This window comes from Xiphophorus maculatus, chromosome 10 (assembly GCF_002775205.1).
Source record: "Xiphophorus maculatus strain JP 163 A chromosome 10, X_maculatus-5.0-male, whole genome shotgun sequence".
Taxonomy (NCBI): domain Eukaryota; kingdom Metazoa; phylum Chordata; class Actinopteri; order Cyprinodontiformes; family Poeciliidae; genus Xiphophorus; species Xiphophorus maculatus.
The window spans coordinates 16,153,962-16,179,248 of record NC_036452.1 but is presented as its reverse complement, the minus strand read 5'-3'; the positions used below and the strand labels follow the sequence as shown (position 1 = coordinate 16,179,248).

At 37.5% G+C, this 25,287-nt stretch overlaps 4 protein-coding genes across 10 annotated transcripts; 3 read left to right on the top strand and 1 right to left on the bottom strand.

Moving 5' to 3' along the window:
* The first annotated feature begins 2,926 nt into the window (after positions 1–2,926).
* On the top strand, positions 2,927–7,177 carry LOC111609925 (gastrula zinc finger protein XlCGF57.1-like). The gene is made up of 2 exons (XM_023341341.1): positions 2,927–3,411; positions 4,246–7,177. Exons 1-2 carry the CDS (start codon positions 3,303–3,305, stop codon positions 5,514–5,516), a joined length of 1,380 nt encoding a protein of 459 aa, XP_023197109.1. The 5' UTR covers positions 2,927–3,302; the 3' UTR covers positions 5,517–7,177.
* A 94-nt stretch (positions 7,178–7,271) lies between these two features.
* LOC106699812 (gastrula zinc finger protein XlCGF57.1-like) lies at positions 7,272–14,874 on the bottom strand. Of its 6 annotated transcripts, XM_023341337.1 has the most exons (4): positions 12,888–13,011; positions 12,624–12,735; positions 12,328–12,542; positions 7,272–10,137 (listed from the first exon to the last, which is right to left on the bottom strand). In XM_023341337.1, the coding sequence occupies exons 3-4, from the start codon at positions 12,443–12,445 to the stop codon at positions 8,762–8,764; spliced, it is 1,494 nt and encodes a 497-aa protein (XP_023197105.1). In that variant the 5' UTR covers positions 12,446–12,542; positions 12,624–12,735; positions 12,888–13,011; the 3' UTR covers positions 7,272–8,761. The 6 variants fall into 6 exon arrangements, with proteins under 6 accessions (XP_023197105.1, XP_023197106.1, XP_023197102.1 ...); XM_023341338.1 differs by lacking the exons at positions 12,624–12,735; positions 12,888–13,011 and adding an exon at positions 14,796–14,874; XM_023341334.1 differs by having other exon boundaries at positions 12,624–13,011.
* LOC102235155 (oocyte zinc finger protein XlCOF6.1-like) lies at positions 14,827–17,894 on the top strand. Its single transcript, XM_023341340.1, has 2 exons — positions 14,827–14,953; positions 15,443–17,894. Exons 1-2 carry the CDS (start codon positions 14,851–14,853, stop codon positions 16,672–16,674), a joined length of 1,335 nt encoding a protein of 444 aa, XP_023197108.1. The 5' UTR covers positions 14,827–14,850; the 3' UTR covers positions 16,675–17,894.
* A 1,051-nt stretch (positions 17,895–18,945) lies between these two features.
* Positions 18,946–23,015, top strand: LOC102235664 (gastrula zinc finger protein XlCGF57.1-like). 2 transcript variants are annotated; one of them, XM_014471156.2, is made up of 3 exons: positions 18,946–19,263; positions 19,387–19,645; positions 20,664–23,015. In XM_014471156.2, the coding sequence occupies exons 2-3, from the start codon at positions 19,531–19,533 to the stop codon at positions 22,085–22,087; spliced, it is 1,539 nt and encodes a 512-aa protein (XP_014326642.1). In that variant the 5' UTR covers positions 18,946–19,263; positions 19,387–19,530; the 3' UTR covers positions 22,088–23,015. The 2 variants fall into 2 exon arrangements, with proteins under 2 accessions (XP_014326642.1, XP_023197101.1); XM_023341333.1 differs by having other exon boundaries at positions 18,957–18,973.
* The last annotated feature ends 2,272 nt before the right edge of the window (positions 23,016–25,287 follow it).

Genomic DNA, 25,287 nt, shown 5'->3' with positions numbered 1-25,287 from the left:
GCAATGGGTCTGTAACTTGCTGGATTTGACTGATCTTTACCTGGCTTTAAGATTGGAACTATGATTGCTTCTTTCCATGCCACAGGTAAAATACCCACTTCCCATATCTTATTATAGAATTCCAATAAAACCTTCTTAGATGAATTGCTAAGCTTATTAACCATAATATAAGAAATATTGTCTTTTCCCGGAGATGAATTTTTTAATTTTCCTAAGGCATTGTTTAATTCAAATAAAGAAAAGGGACTATTCAATACATCATTATTTCTTACATTTTCTTCTAATAAATTTATATTTTCATTAATTGTACAATTTCTTCTGCGGTTTTCTTCTGCGCTTAAATTATTACAACTATGAACTTTAACAAAGTTTTTAACTAACATATTTGCTTTCTCCTCCTCAGTCACAGCAATAACATTTCCATCTTTCAGAACTGGATATCCATATTCCCTTCTAATTCCATTCATTCTCTTTATCATTCCCCAGACTTTTGAAATCTTTGTTTCCCTACCTACAGAATCACAAAAATTACTCCAATAAACCTTTTTTGCATTTTTCACCGTTCTTTTAACCAGAGCTTGTGACCTTTTATATTCAATAAAATTCTGAAAATTCTGATTTCTCTTTAACAATCTAAAAGCTTTATTTCGATATTTAATTGCACCATCACATTCCTTCGTCCACCATGGAACAATTTTTTTCTTATATTTTCCTTTTTTCCTTTGGATTGTTTCTCGAGCAGCCCCTAAAATGGCCTCACAAATAGAAGAATTTACCATATCAACATCCAAATCTATATTAACATTTTGCATCTCTTCATCATTTATTATTTTATATTTTTCCCAATCAACATTTCCAAATATCCATCTTTCTAAGTTCTCATTAACACTTTTCCCTATTTCTTTACCAATTTCAATAAGAATAGGGTAATGATCACTACCTATAGTTGATTCTCTTAATATTTTCCACTTACTAATCCCAGCCAAATTCTTTGAAACTAAAGTTAAATCTAACGCTGATTCTGATCCATTTCTAATATTAATTCTCGTCCCTTCTCCATTATTAATACAAACCAAATGTTTTCTATCCATTACGTCTTCCACCACTTCTCCATTTGCATCATTCCTATTACCCCACAAAGTACTATAAGCATTGAAATCTCCACAACAAATGAACTTTCTTCCTATATTTTTAAACATTTCCTCCATTTCCTCTAAATCCAATTTTTTACACGGATTATAAAAATTTAATATATTAATACTTTCTTTATTAATCCAAATTTCCACAGATAACCATTCTAGTGAAGCTCCTTTTCCTAAAAATCTATACTGTATTCCTTGTTTTATAAATATTACACATCCTCCTCCACTTTCTTGTTCCCTATCTCTTCTAATACTATTATACCCTCTTATGACAAAATCTAACTCTGGTTTAAGCCATGTTTCTTGAATACAAATAATATCTGGTTTATTTTTCAAATAGTTTAAATATCCTTTAAATTCTTGTCCATTTGCTAACAAACTTCTTGCATTCCATTGTAAAATAAGCATTAAATTCTTCCTCCACCTTGCTTCCCATCTATTTCAAGCCTTTTATTTATCAACTCCCAAGATAAATCCTTCACAGCTAGAAATTTTTCTGCACCTTTCACTATAATCTTGATTTTTTCAGTTTTCTGTTTCACTTGATCAGTACAATTAATAACATAAGCCATGAATAAAATTAATTTATCCATTGTAATTTCCATTCCTGACATTGTTTTTTGACTTGGTCCACGATTTGGACTAGAAGACACTTGCTGATTTTTCTGAACTATTCTTTTTTCTTGAACACTTTTTGCTGCCTCTGCATAAGAAATGTTTTTAACTACTTTCAGCTGTTGAATTTCTGCTGCCTTTTTCCTTGCTTCACACCCTCCATATGCTACATTATGCTGACCACCGCAGTTACAACATTTCAACTGTACATCTGCTCCACATTCATCATATCGATGATCTCCACCACATTTAGCACATCTTTGCTTCCCTTTACACACTGCTGCAATGTGACCATACCTTTGACATTTGTAACAGCGCAAGGGAGGAGGAATATAAGGTCTAACAGGAAAACTCAAGAACCCAATTTTCACTTTATCAGGAAGAACATCACCTTGAAACTCCAGAAGTATCGAAAAACTTTCTACTTTCTCCCCATCCACAGATTTTAACAATCTTTTCAATCTCCGCACTTCACCACCATGTATATTTCTTTTAAGTTTTTCTAAATCTTCCTCAAGCGGAATACCTGTGATTACACCACGTGACACTCTGTTTTCTCCAACAATTATCTTTTCACTCACAACTTTTTTACAAATGTTATCAATCTGCATGCTTTTATTCTTTTGTTCTTCAGACTTACATTTTATCAACATATTTCCATCTCGCAAGATTTTTACAAACTCAACCTCCCCTAGTTTCTTTTTTATTTCTCTAGACACTGCTATCGGACTGAGGTTTATGTTCATATCTTCCTTCCTGAATTTAAGTATTACCTTAAACTCCTCATTTACCATTTTCCTCCTAATCACTCTGTTTTCTTCATCTGAACTATATTCTTCTAAACTTCTCTTACTATTTAGGTTACCAATCTCTCTATCATCTTTCGAAACTTTTTCCTTCCCTCTACCCCTTCCTCTACCTACCGTAGTCCATTCGTCAAAATCCATATCATCTTCATCACCACCCCCATCTACCTTTGTGGTCATCCCAATCCAGTCACACTCCAGTTTATGCCAACCGCCAAAATAACAAAATCCTTTGTAAAGTTGTTTCAAAAACTCTCCTATCCACACGATTAACGCAGCTCAGAGGAATTCTCAGATACCACTTCGACTGCTGCGTTCCCATAAGCTTTGTTGTGAAAAGCGGAAGTACAAGAGCTTAACTTGTCATTCACTGGTTAGTGAGGAGGAAGTGGCCAGATGTAAAATGCTAGCTTTAGTTTTTAATTCCCGTTTGATAAATGGCTTAAAGTTTCTGGAAGTCAAGCGTAGTGCTGATGTTTTGGAGAATTTACTCGACAATATTCGTGAGGATGTTGCGCTGATATGTTTGCTTTGAATATTTCTAGCCTTTGTTGCGGTGCACACTATAATAATAATGAACTGTTAGCTACCGTGGAGCTAAAGCAGCTAGCTGCAGAGACGTTTTGGGTAACTTGTCGTGGGTTCTTGGGCTAGGGTTATGCGACTGAAACACCGATTTACTAAAAAATGTGAAGATTGAAACCAAGGATTGTAAAAAGGAAAATTCCAGGTTACTGAGATGTTGAAGGTGGAAGCAGATGAACCTGGGGGGCTCAGCTTGGAGCCCCCCATGCCTGCAACATCCACATCAGAACTGGAGGAAAAGACACAAGACAACAAAGATCTCAGTAAGTTAGAAAAGTATGCAAAGTTCTCTCTTGGAGTAAAAAAAAAAAACAAACAAAAAAAACACCTGCTACTCTGCTTAATTGTCAACAATTTCATGCAAAAGTTTATTTGCCAGCACTGCTGCATTAGTGCTTAACACGAAACTTGCACAACTTAACTGAATTCAAATGTGCATTATTTCAAGCTTAGACAAAGAACTTAAAGGGTAATGTAGACCATCACAAGCAGTAGTTTAGGTTTTCCAGATTAAATAAACAAACTACATTTATAATCCAGGCATAATACAACCGCTCGATTCTGACTTCCCTCTGATGTTCATCTCTTTCTTATCAGCTCTAGAAGCTGCAGGTTGGTTAGGTTGGGGAATCTGTCATATAAATCTTTATTTCCTGATCTCAATCAGGAGAAATAGATTGACCGGCTGTTTAAAAAATTGAGTTGCCTATTTTCTACAGAGCTACCACCTTACAAAAGTGCAACAATGTACATAACATCCTTCTCTTTAAAGCACTGTGCTACTGATAAGGAATATATCAGAATATATTTGTGGTGGCCACTCTCAGTCTAGTGGTTGGTGTAGGCATCCTAAAATGGCTTAATGCTGTATATTCTTGGAAATTTTATGAGTCCCTTTTGTTCCCTGCAAAAGAGAGAACATCCAACTTTTTGGTTAATGTTCTCATTTCCAAACATTTTGACTTTTTATCAGTGTTAATTAGCTATTGTGTTTTATCTTAGATGTTAAGGAGAATGTTGTTTCATTATGTAAAATATAACATTTTTGTAAAATTGTTAGCCATAATTAATGTCCATCAATGTTATATCTTTCCCAGTCCTTGAGATTTTGGAGATTAAAGAAGAGTTTCCCAATAACATGAACTCCAGTTTGGACCAGCAGAACCCAGAGCTTCCTCTCATAAAGGAGGAAGTAGAGGAGGAACAGCGGATCAGTCAGGAGGAAGAGTTGCTTAATGTGAAGATTGATGATGACGAGAAACCTCAGTTGTCAGAACTTCATCAAATCAAAACTGAAGATGACCTAGAGACAGAAGTTCCAACCAGCAGTTCACCTGAACCTGTTGCAGAGAACTTTAGAAGGCCAGAACCAGACGGGGACCCAGAGCCTGTATGTCCCTCCCAGCAAAGTAACATGGCAGATGGAGAGAAATCATTTGGCTGCAATCTTTGTGGCAAAAGATTCAGACGTAAGCATTCTGTAAAATTACACATGATGACTCACACAGGAAAGAGAGAGCATAGTTGTGATCTTTGTGGTAAAGGATTTGTAGAAAAGCGTTCTCTTCAGACACACATGAATGTCCACACTGGAGAGAAACCGTTTGCCTGTGACGTTTGTTGTAAGAGTTTTAAGTCAAAGCCGAATCTTAGAGCCCACGTACGTATTCACATGAGCGAGAAACCCTATACTTGTAGTGTTTGTAGTAAAGGATTTTCAGCGAAAAACAACTTGAACATACACATGATTGTTCACACGGGAGAGAAACCATTTGTTTGTAGTGTTTGTAATAAAAGATTTCCAGTACATGCTAATCTGCAGCGTCACATGTGTGTTCACACAGGAGAGAAACCGTTTATTTGCAATGTATGCAGTAAAGGGTTTTCAGAGAAGAACAAATTAAACATACATATGGTTGTTCACACAGGAGAGAAACCATTTATTTGTAATGTTTGTACTAAAAGATTTGCCCGACAGGATTGTCTTCAACGTCACATGTGTGTTCACACAGGAGAGAAGCCGTTTGTCTGCAGCGTTTGCAGTAAAGGATTTTTACAACCAGCTCTTCTACAGAGTCACATGTGTGTTCACACAGGAGAGAAACCATTTAGTTGTGGTGTTTGTAGTAAAGGATTTTTATCAAAGAAGACTTTAAATAGACACATGGTGGTTCACACAATAGAAAAACCATTTTCTTGTGGTGTCTGTAGTAAAGTATTTACACGACAGGAGACTCTGCAGAATCACATGTGTGTTCACACAGGAGAGAAGCCCTATACTTGTAGTTTTTGCAGTAAAGGTTTTTCAGCGAAAAAGTGTCTAAATAGGCATGTGGTTATTCACACTGGAGAAAAATCATTTTGCTAGTGTTGGCAATAATGGGTTTTCATGACAAGCTCTCCTAAACACTCCAGTGTTTGTTCATGAGAGAAATCATTTGTACTGTTTTGTGTAGGGGATACTTTTTATAGCAAGCTCACCTATACAGTCACTTATGTGTACAAACAGAAAGGATTTGTTTGAAGCCAAGGATTTTCGCATTATTATTTTTGTTTTCTATGTGCACTGTTTCATTTCTCAATGATTATTCAGATGAATTCAGTTTTGTTTAGGACCAAATCGCAACAAATATAATCTCTAGGTACTTTACAAAACACTAAATCCAGTCATACAAAAATACAGTCAATTAAATACATTACAATTCAGTCCTAATTAATAATGTCAAGTTTAGTTCATTGTTCAAATTGGTATAGAAAACCTAGCTAATTGCATTGAGACTAACGGTGATAAATTTGTACCGAATATAAACCAAGTTACCTTCTAGAAATTTACCATTAAATATACAGTATTCCATTTATTTTAATTTATATTTTCTAAGACTGTAAATACCTGCTTTTTGGAATGTAAGCATCTGATACTGTTGGGTAAAAACCTGTAAAAGTTAGTTGACCGTTATGCATTAAATACATGTTGTATTTATTTGTTTCCAATGACTTTGATAAATGTAAAACAAAAGCTTCATACACTACTTAAAAGACTTTAAACTAAAAAAAAATAAATCGGATGAAGGACTTGAAAATTTCTCCCAACATAATGCGTTTAACGCGTGTTTAATTTATTCTGTACAAGAAAAAAAAACTCTTACTGCAATTATAACTGATATGTGTAGAAAATCATTAAAATCTTTTAGTTTGAAGGTTTGTATAACAAAAGTCTTAAGGAAATGTTTGTTTCTTGTTGGAACGAGCTATAATTATGCCTGAATTTAACTCATCAAATTATGAACTTTATTTTTTGCCTTCTTTTTTTAAAGGTAGTAGATTGTATGAACAGAATTGATTTACCATCTTTAGAATAATCCGCTCCTTCCTCCAGAACACTTTGACTTTAAACCAAAGTACTTCACAAAACGTGTCATCTGTCATTCTAGTTTTTGATGCAAAGAAATTGATTTCATCTACTGTATTTTGATGTAAAAGCTGAACTAAGGACATAACTTGAAAGTTAGAAACAGCTAAGAACTGTACAACTCATTTGTTACATTCTATGTTTTGGAACTATGTCAAACTGTATTGTCCCCGTTTAAATAATAAAAAAAAAGTTCTCTTCAAAAAAAGAAAAGATCCTAAAAGCTTGAACTTCTGTCTGTTTTTGTGGGTGGAGCAATATACATAAAAATCACTAGGAATGATGTGGATGAATCTCTAAGCCTCTATTTAACAGCATTCAAGTAAAATGGATTTTTAACTAACAGTTACATACACATAGTTTTAGTATATCTTTTTGTACCATGGAAGTATTTTTCTTCTACTAAAGCGCTGAATCAAAAATGGAGGTCAAGTACGACATTGATGACAGGATTTATAAAAGATAGCAGTATTAAGAAATGTTTTTACACAGAAATATTAATCAATGGTTTTCAATTAACCAGCATGCAGCACCATAAGTACCAACGTTAATGCATAAATTTCATATATGAAATAATATAAATCAAAGACTCAGAGACTTACCTATTTGACAGCGAGTACACAAAAGTTTTAAAACTCCAACGTTTTCAAGAAAAGAGAGAAAACGATCACAGAATAATAAAAAAAACTCAAACACTTCAGAGTTACAACCAAGACATTTTTTTATATTTATTTACCAAAGTAATCATTCCCATCTACAGGGGACGGTTTTCTAGGACAGACTTGAATCCAATAAACAATTCTGTTCATGACCACTGCTTGCAGCAAAGTCAGCGTAACACTTTCTATGCAATGGTTACATAAATACAACTCTGATCAAAAAATAAAAAGATGTTGACAAAGCAAGAACACCAACCTGAACACGCTGCATGGAGCGAGCTCTGCTAGTTGGAAGAAATACATGGTTTTGTAGTTTGCAGAGCTCCACTATTAGTCCATTGCATCCAGCTTATTAAATAAAAATCATCCTAATAACAGACTACATATTTTATGTTGAACAAATATACAAATAAATAAAAACATAATATCCATTATTTAAATGTATTCACATTTTAGACTGAACACTAAAAGTGTCAGTACAATCCAACATATATCCCATTTAAAAACACGATAAACGGGGCAAAGAAGACAATTATATTAAACTGGGGATTCCGGATTTTATTTTTTACACACATGGGACATGTATAGTTTTGCATCTTATTTATTTTTATTAAGGCAGGCACTAAGTATTAAATTGTATTGCTAGCTTTTAACACCATTCTTGAACAAAACATTTCTGCCTTAAATGTCATATTTTAGTGTTCACAGAAAACCAGTTTCACAGAGCACGCCTTGGCAGGTGGATCATTCTAAAAAATTAAATACAATAAAAAAGTTTACTATTTTATGACATGTTATTAATTCAGATATATCAAAACAAAATTCTCTTGTACTGAAGATACTGATGTAGTAGTGCCATCTCCCTTCAAGAGATCACAAGCACCAATGAGAAGAGCAAGACCTGTCACATGACGCCCAAGCAGCAGAGGGCAGCTGTAGCAATAACAATATGGCAATCAGATCTGGATGTCTGGTGATTTACTGTACACACTGTTCTTTTTTTTTCAAACTTTGTGAAATAATTTCCATGTTTTAAGCACTGGTGAACCTCTGCTGTCGCCTCCTGCCAGTTCAAGTAAAAATAATCATTTTTATTTGTAATAACTGGACAGTATTTTATGTAATTGTCTTGTACAGTTTACTATTATCATTGTTAATTTCGATTTTTATTCACAGTCGGTCCGTTTCCACTTTATTCAGGGCTCTGCTACATAAAATCTGCAGCCTCTTACTGAAGTCTCTCTGTTATAGTTTACTTCTTCAACAAATGTATCGCTGCCATCTTGTGGTGACATTAATGCACTTTCGTCATGTCTAAAAACACAATGTGAAACGATGTAAGGATTTTTATTTTAACTCATTTGGACAAACTGTGCTCATCCCAAGTTTTATGTTTTCCATATTTTAACTTACAGCTGATCAAAGAAGTGAAACACTTTCAAAAGGTTTCATCAAACACTGTCGATGTCAGAGGTTAAACCTCCAGAGAGCAGGGATCAAAATAACAGTTGACTGTCTAAAAGCAGATTTGGACAGATTTCTCAATCATAAGCTACAGCCCTTATGAACACCCATGTGTCTGTTCAGATCTCCAGGTCGGGAAAACGCTTTACTGCAAACACTGCAAACAAATGGTTTTTCTCCTGAATGGACTCTCATATGACTTTCAAGATGAATCTTTTGATTAAATCTGCTTTTACAGACATCACAGCTGAACGGTCTCTCCTCTGAGTGGAACCTCACATGCCGCTGTAGCTGTATTTCATTCATAAAACATTTACTACAGTCACTACAGCTAAACGGTGCTGTATGGACCTTTGAATGACTTTTAAGATACACCTGCCGAGAAAATCCTTTACTACAAACACCACAAGTAAACGGTTTCTCTCCTGTGTGGACGTACATGTGACTCTTTAGATTCTGCTGGAGAGAAAATCCTTGACTGCAAATACTGCAAATGAACGGTTTCTCCCCTGTGTGAACACGCATGTGACTCTTCAGTGTCTCTTGTAGTGAAAATCCTTTACCGCAAAAACTGCAGATAAACGGCCTCTCGCCTGTATGTATGCGCATGTGTCTTTTTAGATTCTCATGTCGGGAAAATCCTTTACTACAAACACTACACATGAACAGTTTCTCTCCCTTGTAAGCGCGCATATGAGTTTCAAGCCTCTGCTGCAGTGAGAATCCTTTACTGCAAACACTACAAACAAATGGTTTCTCTGTCGTGTGGATCCACATGTGCCTCTTGAGATTTTCGTTTCTCATAAACCTTGTACCACAAACATCACAAGAAAATGGTTTTTCTTCTGAGTGGACCTTCAGGTGACTTGTGAGATTACTCTTTGCATGGAACCTTCTACCACAAACATCACACGCAAATGGCTTCTCTCCAGTGTGTCGTCTCATATGCGTCTCAAGAGAACGCTTTACTTTAAATCCTTTACTACAAATATTGCAGATGTGTTCTATTTTCTCATTATGAATCACCATGTGTAATTTAAAATTAGTCTCACGTTTAAATCGTTTGCCACAAACATCACAACCGAATGATTTCTCTCTCGTGTGGCCCTTAGGTGAAAGTTTGGAACATAGTTTATGTCTTTTACCTCTTCTATGAACCATTAGCTTACTTTTCTGATTGGGACGTACTAGATCTGGGTTCCTATCTGGTTCTGGTTGTGTTTCCAGCTGTTCAGCTGACCTCCTGTCTTCAGTCTTGATGTGATAACTGTGCTCTGATAACTCAGTTTTCTCTTCATCTTCCCTCTTCACAGTAAGATGCATTTCCTTATGACTGATGCATTGTTCCTCCACTTCCTCCTTTATGTGGGGGGGCTCTGGGTCCTGCTGGTCCAAACTGGAGTTCCAGTCATGGGGAACTTCTGCTTTGACCACCAACATCTGATGGAGTGGAAACACTGACAATCACAAAGATATTAGTTTTTGCTTAGAAACAATTTATATGTGCACATACACACACAGGGGCGCCGTATGGGGGGGGGGGGGGGGGGGGGGGGAGTTATGACAATTCTAAGGGCCCCTGATCGACAAGGGGCCCTTAGAATTTATTTATTTATTTTTTGTTCATAGAAATAAATAAAAGAAATTGGGGCCCTGTCAATTACAAAATTAATCATATTGTGTTTTTTGAAGATTGTTTTTAGCAGTAAAAAAATTTATGTTCCCACTCCAAGACCAAAAAACACACATCCATATTTTCCCAGAACCCCCCTGGATCTGCAAGAAATGGTTCATTCCTGCTTGGAGCTCTTGATGGTGACGTGTTCAGCAGCAGTCAGTGGAAGACAAGAAAGACTGTGGCTGTTACTATGCTGCTAAGAAAAATAATAAAATCAGGTTTTCAAAAAAAAAAAAAAAAATAGAGAGAGAGCGAGAGAGAGAAAAAGGCAAGAGTGTCAATTTATAACCCAGTTTTTCTCCGAGATAAGTGGGTAGACTGTGTGAGATTATCAACCATTCAGCATAGTTAGCTTAGCTACAGAACACAGGTTGCCTCCATTTCACTAACATTTAATGCATTAAGGAAAGAAATTACCAACATATTCATATATTGAACATGTCCCTAAACCTTTTACCACTTAACAACAGGTGAGTCAGTCAGCAGCAGCTCTAACCCACGTCCCTCCTGACCCTCCTCTCCTAAAGCTGCAGTATGCAACTTTTATTTTAAAAAATAAATTTCACATATTTGTTAAAACTGTCATTATGTTGTGACAGTATGGTATGAGAGATAATCTGTGAAAAATCTATTTCCTCTGCCTTCTCCCAGTGCTAGAAACAGCTAATGAGAGACAGGAGAGTTTTAGTGCTGTCAATCACAATCTCAAGTGGCTGCTCATCCCTATGCTGCAGCTAGCATAGCCTGTTGTGAATGCTCAGTCTAGTTAGCATAGCTACCAATGACGGCAGATAAACAATTTTCCTGTAATTATAAGTTGTTTCTCCACCATTAGCACATTTAGCAGTGAGTGAATGAAGTTGATTGACAGCACTAAGACCCTCCTACTGGTTCTGATGGGTTGTTTTGGCCAGAATGTTGCATTACTTTAGCCAGCAATAGTAGCTCAGGGAGCAGGTGGAGGAGATTGATTGTTTTCACAGATTATCTGTCTCATAAGACATGGTGATAGCTTTAACAAATATGGAGAAAACATTTGTTTACATTAAAGTTCTATACTGCAGCTTGAATAAAATGCAACTACATAGCATTTTTTGAGAAGTCTGGATTGCTATATGTGATTTTGCATGTTGCCTATTACTGTTGCTCATGGGGAGAGACATTTCAGTAATCTAAAACTAAAAGAAAAAATGTAAGCAACCTACTTGCATACTGTATGTGGACTGTTGCATGTAAAATTCATGAGCAGTAAACATTGTGCTAGTTATCAGCATTGGACCAAAGAAAGCAAGGCAGTTGAAAGCCTTTAAAATTGTGACGCTTTTGATGGGTCAGAAAGACTCAAAAAATTGTAACAGCAGCTGCGCAGGGAGGGGCCCAATTTAATTTTTTGTCAGGGGTCCCAAGGTTCCTGGCGGCGCCCCTGCACACACATGTACATATATATACATATATCTTAATAAAAACTACTGAAAATATTTAGCAAAAAGCTAAATAAACAGATTGAGGTAAAAGAGAATCTGGAAATGAAAAAATATTTCCATAACCACGTTTCTTTTCATTTCTGACCTCTCCGCACATGAAAACCTTCTAATCAAATTTAGAATACTATTCTAAATACTATTCCATTCTTTTAAAGACCATAAAAGAAATAAGTACCCTCTACTCTTTGGCAGGAAGTAACATGTAGTTAGAAGCCTGTAGCTCTAATCCCTGGCTACTAAAACTCTATCCTGACATGTCAGTTCTTTCAATCATACTGTGACAACTATTGTCTATTTTTGTATCCAAACTTGGTTGTCGTTTCTTTTTCTTGTGTCTGTAATTTGCAAGATTGAAACTACAATCTTGCTTTGGAACTGCAAAGGTTAGACGTTACTTACAATTACTTCTGTTGGATTATGTGAGAAGCTCTGTGACGGACTGTTACCGGTCTCTGAATCCAGACAAACCAACGTGTGTCACTTACTGAGATCTTTGCTGTCTTGTGTTTCCTCCTCCGGTTCTGATGTGGATGCTGCAGGCAGAGGATGCTCCAAGCTGAGCCCCCCAGGTTCATCTGCTTCAACCTTCATCGTCTCAGTCATCCTCGCTCCACTTGGGATTCTCCTTTTCACAATCCTTGCCTTCAACCTTCACATGCTCTAGAGGTCATTTGATCTGGATTTTCTGTTTTTCTGTTCTCTGAAATGGGGATCAGACATAAATTAGCATTTGATCAAATAAAACGTATTAAGAGAATATCTAAACCAGAGAGTCTGATACATTGGTCAGTAGTCCTGGATCCACTCTGGCCTTTTTGGACAGTAAGGTTAGTCCACAGCCAATGTGGTCTTCAGCACAAGTCCGACAGTGAACTCCAGCACTAAAGTATTAACTTTTAAAAGGTTGAACATTGTTATTAGTTGCTTTAGCGCTAATACGCATAGTTAAAGGACAATGGTCCATTAACTGCGCTAATGAAGGCTAATTACAATACGTACTGTTAAATTAGAATTGGTCATAGTGATCAAGGTTCAAAATACACACCCAGCAGTGATATCTGTCCAGCAGAGTGTCTGAGGCTTCAACTACATACCTATTTTTACACAAACTTTGAGCCGCTTTTTCCCCGGTCTTAGCAACTCAAGCTAACACTGTTACATCCAGTTTCTTCCTCCTCAATGACCAATCAACGACAAGTAAAGTTCTGAGTTGAAACAGTACTTCCGTTGTCAAATTTAGTATTTCACAATAAAGAAAATTGTTTTTTGAAATCCATTATAGACAGATGCTGATATTGTATTTTATGGGTTTTTTTTTAAATTTTTTTATTGATTTATAAAAACATCATCAGAGAACAGGCATGTCCAATCAGATCGGATTACGCTTAGCCATGTCTAAGCAAATGTACATCTTTCATTTGTTTTTTAAAGGTTGAAATGTAGAGACTCCTGAGGACTGCTTTAAAATGCTGCCTAACCAGTTATTCACACTTTGCCTGAACGATTTGTACTCTCTTAACAATACTAACTCCGTGTACACCACCCAAAACTCCTCCTTCCCACTAGTTCCTCCCTGCCTCATCATAGACATGGAAAGTCTGTCTGCTATCTGCTAGTGCCAGCAGATCTCTCACTCTCTCCATTGAGGAGAAAAATGTAAACAAACTGTTTCCATCCATTTTCTGTACACCTTAAATATAGTCAATTGAATTCAACGGAGGGGAGCTAACATTCCGGGCGACCCTGGACTGTCTGTCGCAGGGCAACACAGAAACTAGAGAGAATTTAGAGAGATCAATTAACCTAACAGTCATGTTTTTGGACTCTGGGAGGAAGTCGGAGTACCCGGAGAGAATCCATGCATGCACAGGGAGAACATGCAAACTCCATGACCCCGGGCCGGGAATTGAACCCAAGACCTTCTTGCTGCAACCACTGTGCCACTGTGCATCTAAACAAACTGTTTAAAGGACAAAACCACAGCAAGATAAGTTGGAAATTATATTTTTCTGGGACTTCTGGCTCTGATCCTATAAAGTTAGCTAAACGGAGAATTTTACTATTCCAATGAGGATCAAATGTCTTTCAAGTATCTCAATTTGTCATTTAAAGCGCCAGGCATTTGACTAAACAGATCAATTATTTAATAAATCAGTAATATAATTTTGACTACTCATATTATTTCATGACATGAAATTTTAAAATATTTAAGATATTGTGTAATTTATTAATCTTAAAAGAAATTTTGACTAACCAAAATTACAGTTCCAGATTGATGCAGTCTTGCAGAAATATCCACAGGCACAGTGTCGGTGGATTTATTTGTTTGGCAAACTTTCCATTAAAATAAAAACTTAAGCCTGAAAAGAAACACATTTTTTATTCGGAAAATTATATTTTGTAAGTGAAATTGGAAGCTGGGTTTTTTTTCTAGTCTCAGTGAGTCTCCATGAACTGAACCGTAGATGTTCTGTTCTTAGCTGACAGGAGTAATACTGTGTTTAATTTTTCCTGTTTAAACATACATTCATCATTGTTTACTTTTTAACATTTTTTGTTTTATTGTGAAATGTAAATTGGTGGAAGAGGAAGTGTCTTTGCGAATCAGAGCTTTACTTGTCATTCATTGGTCAATGAGAAGGAAGTAACCGGAAATGGAAATGTTCGCTTGACTGACTAGTTTCCGAAACAAGAAACGTTTCAAAGTTCGTTCTGTTTTTGTAACGGATTTGTGAGAGCCTGTGTGAGGATTTCGCTTTTAGATTTGAACCGCTGTGATTATTTCCAGACGAAATTAGCAGTACAGACTGTAATTAGTCTTCATCAGCAAAGCGAAATAACTATTAGCCGCTGTGTAGCTAAAGCAGCTAACAGCAGTGAAGGTAATTAGTGTTTGTGGCTTTTAAACCTTTTACATTTCATAATGTGGTGCTACAAGAAAACCTTGACTTACTGTGAAGGTTGAAGACAACTACTGCGAAGACCTTCATCATCTTCAACCTGAGACGATGAAGGTTGAAGCAGATGAACCTGGAGGGTTCAGCTTGGATCCTCCTATACCTGCAGCATCCGCATCAGAACAAGTGGAAAAACAAGACAGCAAAGATCTCAGTGAGTGACACACATCTGATCATCTGATATTGGATCAAATATGCTAAGGCTGGATGTTTTTTTTAAGCTTAGTTTCAGTTCACAGTATGACTGAATTTCTTTTCTCAACACTGTCTTCTTCAGATCTGTAAGGCCAACAGAACACACTGTCAGTCCTTATGCTGAAAGTATAATTGTATTTTCTTTTAAAAGACTTGGTTATGTGGAATCTTGCAATCATTTTCAGTCTATGTCGCAAGTAATAGTATTCACTTTTAACTAACAAAGCAAAGCAAAGCCCTTGGTTTATGAAACAGGAGAACAGCTATTTTCTCCTAGTTTTGTCCACACAATTAACTTGACCTATTTGGAGGAATAAACCCTTACAAGCTGAAATATGAGCAGGTTATATCCCTGCTCTACTTTGTATTTTTTGCTAAATTTCTATCATCATGTGTCATAATGCAAACTATTTGCTTTTCAAAATGGCAATGTCCATGTGTGTTTCAGAGATAACAGTCCAAATGTTGATTAAAGCAGAGGTTCCCCATGGTGGCAGTTCCAGTGTTGACCAGCAGGATCCTGAACCCCACATAAAGGAGGAAGAGGAAGAACAATTGATCAGTCAGGAGGAAATGCATCTTTCCGTTAAGAGGGAAGATGAAGAGAAAACTGAGTTATCAGAGTTTCATCAGATCAAAACTGAAGACGCCCTGGAAACAGAAGAACCAACCAGCAGCTTAGCTGAACAGGTTGAATCAGAACCTGATGAAGAGGACTTTGGAGGATCAGAACCAGACAGAATCCAAGATCCAGGGGGTGTTTCACAACAAAGTAAGATGACGGTTCAGAAAAAAGGCATAAGATCTAAACTGTGCTCCAAACGTAGGAGACAAATTGGAGTTGAAGCTGAAGATAAACCCTTTGGTTGCATTGTTTGCGGCAAAAGATTCAAACGTAAGACTCACATTAAATTACACATGATGATTCACTCTGGAAAGATAGAGTACAGCTGTGATCTTTGTAATAAAGGGTTTAAAGAAAAGACTTCGCTTCTTACACACATGAGACTCCACACTGGAGAGAGGCCATTTACTTGCGATGATTGTGGTAGAAGGTTCCATGCAAAGAGAATCCTTAAAACTCACCTGAAGGTCCATTCAGAAGAAAAACCCTTTTCTTGTGATGTTTGCAGTTCAAGATTTAAAATGAAAGAAACTCTTAAAAAGCACATGCGGATCCACCTCAAGGAGAAACCATTTGTTTGTAGTGTTTGCAGTAAAGGATTTTCACAACAAGAGAATCTAAAGAGTCACATGCGTGTTCACACCGGTGAGAAACCGTACATTTGTAACGTTTGCAGTCAAGGATTTTCTCTACATCAGACTCTAAAGAGACACATGTGTGTTCACACGGGAGAAAAACCATTTGCTTGCCGTGTTTGCAATAAAGAATTTTCACGACAGAATTGTCTGAAGATTCACATGCATGTCCATACAGAAGAGAAGCTGTTTAGTTGTAATATCTGCAGCAGAGGATTTTCACGACAAGCCTATCTGAGAAAACACATGAATGTTCACATGGCAAGATTTAGCTGTAACTACTGTAGTAAACATTTTGTGAAGAAAATAGATTTTCTGCAACATATGAAGCTCCACGCAGAGAAGAGCCCATTTGGCTGTGATGTCTGTAACACCAGATTTGATCAAAAATGTCATCTAGAAAATGACGAGAGAAACTGATGGTAAAACATGAAGCATGTTAATAATACGGAGAGCCAAAGAAAATCATAGATGTTCTTGAGGTCAACAACTAGCAATGGTTATGACAGTTGATTAATCTGTCAGTATGTTTCTAGTAAATCAATGATTTTGTTAACCAATCTCTGCTTTCTGTGGGTATGCCATCTGTTTTCAGCACTGACACATGTTTCACTCCTAGCTTGCAGGTCAGCAAAGTTGTGAATTTCATCTTGGTGCTTTTAAGACAAATAATACCCAGAAAGTTCAATCAATAAATCAGCAAAAGAAGAGCTCTGTCAAAATAATTTTATGTTTCAAGTTGATCTGTACAGGCAATTTAAAGGAGTAACAACGGCGAGTAAGATGCCTTCTGATCTGAGTTATCTTATGTTCCCTGTTTTCAAATTTTCTCGCACATTAAATTATGGAAAAGTTATATTGATGATTGTTTTATTATGGTCCTGTTGAAGAAAATGTTCTGTCGTCATACCAGTGTTCAAATCACTGTCATAGACATAAATAATGACCAAATCTGTAAAATAGCAGCTTTTTAGAAACTCTGTTAACATAAAGAGGAAAAATTCTGATTAATGAAACTTTAAAAATCAAAAATATTCCACCTGAGGTAACAATATTGAGGAAATATTGGCATGGGATTTTTGAGAACTATCCTTAAGTGGTGTGAAAAAAATGTATGAATCCACCACAAATGTTAATCCCATCTGACCTTTTTCCTGTAAAAATTTCCAGATATTTTAATCTTCCCCTAGGATATTACTGCTATGATTTATGTGCTCAGTGCAATTTCCCTTACAAAGATACTGCAGATGGACATCTAATCACCAGGAAGTTAATAAGTTAACAATTTTTAGTTCAAAACATGTTACAAATCTCAAAAATATGAACAAAAAAACCTTAATAGCAGGTCATAGACATTGCATGCAATCTACAAAATTCATTAGCAACACATTTTAAAGAGTATTACTCACTGAGATAAATTCATTGAGCACCTTGGAGGTTGAGATGTAAACAAAAGTTTTTATACGTTCTCACTGCAGACATTAAACCCACAAGATCTTTTATCAAGAACATGATACAGAATCATCTTGTAAATAACTTGTCATGTGAAGCTGAGAGCACATGTGCTTCTGTTGAGTCTGATTTAAATGTTTTTTAAATAATTAGGAATACTAAGAAAATGTCTAAAATGGCAACTAGAAAATAAATAGCAAACATGACAAAACGTGGTTGTTTTTTTTTTTAACCATTTCATTTTCATAAATTCTGTGAATTTTGTTTTGTAAATAGGGAAACTTTTCTCCATTTTCTGTTCACCCTTTGTCACTAGTGGGGTCAGGAGGGTTGCTGGTGCCTATCTCCAGCTACGTTCCGGGCGAGAGGCGGGGTTCACCCTGGACAGGTTGCCAGTCTGTCGCAGGGCAACACAGAGACATACAGGACCAACAGCCATGCACACGCACACTCACACCTAGGGAGAATTTAAAGAGACCAATTAACCTGACAGTCATGTTTTTGGACTGTGGGAGGAAGCCGGAGTACCTGGAGAGAACCCACGCATGCACAGGGAGAACATGCAAACTCCATGCAGAAAGACCCCAGCCGGGAATCGAACCCAGGACCTTCTTGCTGCAAGGCAACAGTGCTACCAACTGCGCCACTGTGCAGCAGGGAAACTAAAATGTTATTTTGTTGAAAATTGCAGTTATTCTTTTGTGATGAAAATGAGATTGTCAAATTTTGGCATACATGTACAGCTGAAATGTATCACTGTGGAGTGTTTATAGGTAGGGCTGTGATTTTTTTGCTATCCAAACTTTAGACTAAATCCAGATGCCTTGTTTCCATTGAGCGATACGGTCGGTGCGGTTCACTACCCAAATGCCTAATGTGGAGTCAAACTTGTACACATATGACAATCTCATGTTCATTTTCCCAACAAGGTACACACCTGTTTATTTAATTACCAAACTTCTTATGTGTAGTCATGAATATGAGTTTCTGTGTTTCAAAACGATTTAGAGTCTAAGATTGAATTTGACTTTTTATATGCACTGGAAACCTACAAATGTCATATTTTTCTGTTTGAAAAGTTTAAAGTAAAAAGAATGTATTATAAACATTGCTTTAAACGTTTTAATAGTTTATTTATATCGATGCTCTTTTCTTGTGAAACGCTTACGTTTTAAGCAGGAAGTAGGTTTTCACGGACGAACTTTACTTCTCATTCATTGGACAATGAAGCGGAACTAGTCAGACGGTTTGTTGTTAGCTTGACTATGTAAGTCCCAATAGAAAAACGTATTATTTAGTAAAACAAATGCATGATTTATGTATTAGTACTCGAAGGTCTTCGTGGGGGTTACCTCTTCTAGATGTTTATTTGTAACCGCAGGGATTATTTCTCCCGTCGGTTTGCAGTATAAAAAGTAGCTAGGCTACATTAGCAAAGGACTGTTGAGCTCCGTGAAGCTAAAGCTGCTAACAACACAGACCTGATCAGTCTCTCTGAGGTTGACGCTGATAAAGTTCATGGTTTAATGCAACAAGACGAGTCCACTTTCCGAACTGGTGAGACTGTGGGGAAGACGGGATCAGTGGATACTTCCTCTAAGCCTCGTAGTCCAGCCGAGGGCCGAGAGACTGAGGAATGGACCCAGAAACTGACCAAGGTGTCTCGAATTATTTTCTCAGGTCTCCTTCTTGGACCAGGTGCTGATTTGTGTCTGATTCCATTCGAGGCAGCAAAAAGGGGATGTGAATGAAACCTTCATCTACTATAACATGTGAAGGCTGAAAACAAGCATTGTGAAAAGGAGAATCCCAGGTGGAGCGAGGATGACTGAGATGATGAAGGTTGAAATTGACGAACCTGGAGGGTTCGGCTTGGAAGCCCCCATGCCTGCAGGATCCACATCAGAACAGGAGGAAACACATGACAGCAAGGATCTCAGTAAGTGACACACATTAGTTTGTCTGCATTGGAGCAAACAAACTGGGTGAAAGTTACAGAAGGGTTGCTGGGCTGCAGGTGGAAAGAGCAAAGCATCAGTAACCCTAAGTGATGAATATCCTAGACGCCATTGGAGCAGAGGTAGAATACACCTTGAATTTCTAAATCCTCCAGTTGTAATGTGTCTACTGCTTGGCCTAAAAGTAACCAGGCATAAATTAACTAATTATGCAAATACGCGAACAAAATGTCAGTCAAACTTTTAAGAAAGCTTGATATATTTTATAAAACATCCCAAAGGCAACAATGTTTTAAGTTTTATTCTATTCACACTCCACCTGACTAATTCTGAATCTGGTTAAAATGTTAAACAAATTTCTGTAGGTCTAGAAGCCTCACCACCAGCCCAGAAAGTCACTTATTATAGCTTGTCAATTATTCCAGTTTTATTTTTTTATTTATTTGGATTCCCATTATGTCTTGGGTAAACAGAACATGTGCATTAATATATTCTAATCATTCATTTTTTCAAACACATTTTGTTTTCATCGACATAGATATTTTTCTCAGTTGTGACACAATTGGTAACATTTTGACTTGTATCTGATCAGAACTTTTATGTCCAACAATGTTTCTTTTTAAAGGACTACTATAGTTTAGTTAGTAGTCTCAATTTGTCTCCAAACATATCAACAGTGTCTTGGCATTCTCTAATAATAAGTCCTTATTGAAATTAGCTATGTGTCTGTTGTTGAAACAGGTTATTTAAAGTGACCGGAGGCAGACTTCCTGGTTTTTGTTGATTTATTTCTTGTTTGAAGTGATGGAGAATAAAGTAGAGAAGGTTTACGTCCTCAGTTTTTAAAGTTCTAACATCACCTCCTCATGCTCCGTTCCCTGCTGTACAATTTAAGGACATCAGTTTCCAGGATTATAACCCACCAGCCACAGAAGTTTAAGACTCTCCTTCACTCACTTCAACATTGTCGCCAATCAATAATGTCTGTCTGTGCTCCAGTGTTCCCAGACCTCCAGATTGTGGTGGTTAAAGAAGAACATTGTGAATCATGGAGCTCCAGCTCTGACCAGCAGGATCCTGAGCTCCCCCACATAAAGGAAGAAGAAGAGGAACTGTGGATCAGTCAGGAGGAAGAGCAGCTTATTGTGAAGACTGAAGATGAAGAGAAACCTCAGTTATCAGATCTTCATCAGATGAAAACTGAAGGCAACACAGAGACTGATGGTCTGAGCAGCAGCTCAGCTGAACAGAAGGAAACAGAACCTGATGGAGTCGACTGTTTAGGATCAGAACCAGACAGGAACCCAGATGCACAGTGTTCTTCCAAACAAGTTAAGACGACTGTTCACAAAAGAGGTAAAAGATCTAAAATTAGTTCCAAGCTTACAACTCAGAGTGAAGTCCAAACAGGAGAAAGGCCATTTGGTTGTGATGTTTGTGGCAAAAGATTCAAATGTAGAATTCATGTTGATTTCCACATGAAGACTCACACTGCAAAGAGAGAGCATAACTGTGATTTTTGTGGTAAAGGATTTCAAGACGACCATTCCCTACAGACGCATGTAAGGGTTCACACTGGAGAGAAACCTTTCGCTTGTGATGATTGTGGGAAAAGGTTTCATGCAAAGAATATTCTTAATAGTCACATGAAAGTTCATTCAGAAGAAACATTTCCTTGTGAGATTTGTGGCTCAATATTTAAAAGAAAAGAAAGCCTTAAGAAGCACATGTGGACCCACACTTCACAGAGACCGTTTGTCTGTAGTGTTTGCAGTAAAGGGTTTTTGAAACAAGATCATCTAAAGGGCCACATGCGTATTCACACAGGAGAGAAGTCGTTCATTTGTAGTTTCTGTAGCAAAGGGTTTTCCCTGCAACACAATCTGAAAAGACACATGGTTGTTCACACGGGAGAGAAACCACTGATTTGTACTATTTGCAGTAAAGGATTTTCACAACATTTAGATCTGAAGAGACACATGCGTGTCCACACAGGAGAGAAACCCTTTATTTGTAGCGTTTGTAGTAAAGAATTTTCAAATCCCGGAGGTCTGAAAAAGCATATGAATTTTCACACCGCAGCGTTCAGCTGTAATGACTGTAGTAAACATTTTGTGGATGAAATGCAGCTGGAGCGACATGCGAGAGTCCACATAGAGGAGAGACCATTTGCTTGTGACGTCTGCAAAAGCAGATTTAATCACAAGTGTCACCTTAAAAAGCACATGCGAGTCCATTCTGGAGAGAAACCGTTTATTTGTGGCGTTTGTAGTAAGGGATTTACATTACAGGAGAATCTAAAGAGACACATGCGCACTCACACAAGGGAGAAACCGTTTGAGTGTAGTGTTTGCAGTAAAGCCTTTTCGCAGCATGGAAATCTGAAAAGACACATGGGTGTTCATGAGGGCTGCCACTCGTGATTGTTTTGATGGTTGACAAATCGCTCTGTAATTTCCCAACAGTCTTTATTTTGCAGATTGGGAGAAAGCTGCTGTCATGAGATTTTTTGGATGCATCTCTGATCAAACACCCTCATCATCATGGCTTTCAGCTCCAGGCGTGTTGGAAAAGGGATGCAACCAATTTAGGCACTCCCTCTCTGCAGAATGATATAAATTCTCACAGTAAGTTGAGATGCGTTTAAGAAAAATATACATTTGAAAATACAATTCTTATGTAGCTGTATTTTAAATTATGTTTGGGCAAAATCCATTTTTAATGCTATTAATCATTTATTACTACTAGAGAACACAATCAGAGATTCAGAGCCAATTTCTGATCTTTGGGTTCAGTAAAGCATATTATGTGAACCCATCTTCTTAAAATCTAATCATGTCTTTCACTCATTTATTGTTTAAGCTACTAGTGATGGTGCTGTTGGTTTAATCATTGATGTCCTTTGACTGTTTCTCTTTAAAAAGCCAGTTTGGTGCTCTTGTTCTTTGTTGCTTCTGTCTTTGGTCACATTGTTCATGTCTGTGCTTTGTTTTTTATTGTGTGAGAATTGTTGACAGTGTTCAACCAATGAGTGATGTTTAGTGCCTAACCAACCTGAACGTTAATCCTGGTTTCAAATGTACCGCCTCTCTATCAGAGCTCTTTTCAGAAAGTAACAGTTACACTTTGTAGCTCTCTGTCAACATAAATTATTCACATGACTACAAGACAATGGGCTTATTTTTGTTAAAATAAGCTCTTCATAAAGTACCAGACATTAGGATGCTACATGGAACTTGGTTCCCAATAGTGTCTCTTTAAGCCACAGGTGTCAGACTCCAGTCCTCGAGGGCCCACTGTCCTGCAGTTCTTATAAGTGCCACAGGTACAAAAACACTGGAATAAAATGGCTTAATTACCTCCTCCTTGTGTAGATCAGTTCTCCAGAGCCTTGCTAATGACCTAATTATTCTATTCAGATGTAGTGCAGCAGAGGCACATCTAAAAGTTGCAGGCACCCTTGAGGACTGGAGTTCGACACCCCTGCTTTAAGCTAAAATGATCTGAATCAGACATTCTACATAGTAAAGTGTGGGCACTAGATGTTACCTCTTTATTACGTCCTCCTGGCAGTTATTCACTTTTTAACTCGCCTCTCTTAAATATTAACTTTCATGTAATCTTGTATAAAAACATGTTGTCTTAAAGAGTTTATTTAACGTTCTATTGCTAAATATGTTAAAGTCTGTATAATAAACATATTTAAAAGCTGTGTGGACTGAATTTTGTTTATAATTTGATATGAAATTGACCCATTTGTCCAGATGACGGTTTTAGTGAATTATCATTATAACCTTGATTGCATCATTGTGTTTAAAAGGACTGACAACATAAGGAAAGACATTTATATATTTATATCTCTCTATGATATTTTGAATTAAGTGGGAACACCACCAGGGGAGTGTGTGCTCGTTACTTACAGGTGATTCTTGTACGTAATACTAACAGTAAGTACAGTAAATCCGGGAGAGCGGTCACGTCTTTCCGGAAGTCAGCTGGGTTCATTTCCTTATCACTGATTGGTCAGTGAGGAGGAAGGAACCGGATGTAACAATGTTAGCTTGACTGGCAAAATCCCGACAGGAAAACGTGTTAAAATGTGTGTAAACCAAGTCCTTACGTGACACCCTTGGTACGTGGTTGTTTCAAAACGATCTCATTGTGTCTAGTTTGCTGTAGAGAATTAAATTAGCAATTAGCCACGTGAATGGACTTTCAGCTAAAGCAGCGAACCGCATAGATTAAATAAGCGACGTCCATCCTTCGACTTTGTGAGGCTGTGGACATCTTGTCCAGCTGAAGACCGAGAGCTTGGGGATATTTGCAGAGTGGACCCAGAACTACTGACCAAGGTATCAGACTTTCTGCTCTGCAGCATCTCTTCGGGTTATTCTAACACTTTCCTACATCAGATGATACACTGCCTGGCCAAAAAAATAGGTACAAGCCTCCTATTGGATAAGTACTGCATATGCGATTATCTTTCAGCTGGTAACAAGTTATTTAACCCCAGCTGATGCAATGAGTAACTCCTCATTTCTTAAACAACCATGGCAAAAGGCACATCCTGTGGTCGTGGAAAAGACGTTAGTCTGTTTAAGAAGGGTCAAATCATTGGCATGCATCAAGCAGAGAAAACATCTAAGGAGATTGCAGAAACTACTAGAATTGGGTTAAGAACTGTCCAACGCATCATTAAAAACTGGAAGGATGGTGGGGAACCATCGTCTTCCAGGAAGAAATGTGGTCGGAAAAAGATCCTGAATGATCGTGATCGGCGATTACTTAAACGTTTGGTCAAATCAAATCGAAGAAAAACAACAGCAGAACTCAGGAGTATGTTTAATTGTGAACGCAAAAGCATTTCCACACGCACAATGTGAAGGGAACTCAAGGGGTTGGGATTGAACAGCTGTGTAGCCGTAAGAAAACCTCTAATCAGTAAGGCTAACCAGAAAAAAAGGCTTCAGTTTGCTAGGGAGCATAAAGATTGGACTCTGGAGGAAAGGAAGAGGGTCATGTGGTCTGATGAGTCCAGATTTACCCTGTTCCAGAGTGATGGGCGCATCAGGGTAAGAAGAAAGGCAGGAGAAGTGATGCACCCATCATGCCTAGTGCCTACTGTACAAGCCTGTGGGGGCAGTGCTATGATCTGGGGTTGCTGCAGTTGGTCAGGTCTAGGTTCAGCAACATTGTGTGCCCAAAGAATGAGGTCAGCTGACTACCTGAATATACTGAATGACCAGGTTATTACATCAATGGATTTGGTCTTCCCAAATGGAACGGGCATATTCCAAGATGACAATGCCAGGATTCATCAGGCTCACATTGTGAAAGAGTGGTTCAGGGAGCATGAGACATCTTTTTCACACATGGATTGGCCACCACAGAGTCCAGACCTTAACCCCATTGAGAATCTTTGGGATGTGCTGGAGAAGGCTTTGCGCAGTGGTCAGACTCTCCCATCATCAATACAAGATCTTGGTGAAAGATTAATGCAACACTGGATGGAAATAAATCTTGTGACACTGCAGAAGCTTATTGAAACAATGCCACAGCGAATGCGGGCTGTAATCAAAGCTAAAGGCGGTCCAACAAAATATTAGAGAGTGTGACCATTTTT

Excerpts from the sequence above, each read along its gene's own strand:
- LOC111609925 (XM_023341341.1), top strand. The coding sequence starts at position 3,303 with ATGTTGAAGGTGGAAGCAGATGAACCTGGGGGGCTCAGCTTGGAGCCC. Across the intron at positions 3,412-4,245 it reads ACAAGACAACAAAGATCTCA|TCCTTGAGATTTTGGAGATT; the intron begins GTAAGTTAGAAA and ends TATCTTTCCCAG.
- LOC102235155 (XM_023341340.1), top strand. The coding sequence starts at position 14,851 with ATGAAGGTTGAAGCAGATGAACCTGGAGGGTTCAGCTTGGATCCTCCT. Across the intron at positions 14,954-15,442 it reads ACAAGACAGCAAAGATCTCA|AGATAACAGTCCAAATGTTG; the intron begins GTGAGTGACACA and ends TGTGTGTTTCAG.
- LOC102235664 (XM_014471156.2), top strand. The coding sequence starts at position 19,531 with ATGACTGAGATGATGAAGGTTGAAATTGACGAACCTGGAGGGTTCGGC. Across the intron at positions 19,646-20,663 it reads ACATGACAGCAAGGATCTCA|TGTTCCCAGACCTCCAGATT; the intron begins GTAAGTGACACA and ends TCTGTGCTCCAG.
- LOC106699812 (XM_023341338.1), bottom strand. The coding sequence starts at position 12,445 with ATGACTGAGACGATGAAGGTTGAAGCAGATGAACCTGGGGGGCTCAGC. Across the intron at positions 10,138-12,327 it reads ACAAGACAGCAAAGATCTCA|TGTTTCCACTCCATCAGATG; the intron begins GTAAGTGACACA and ends TGTGATTGTCAG.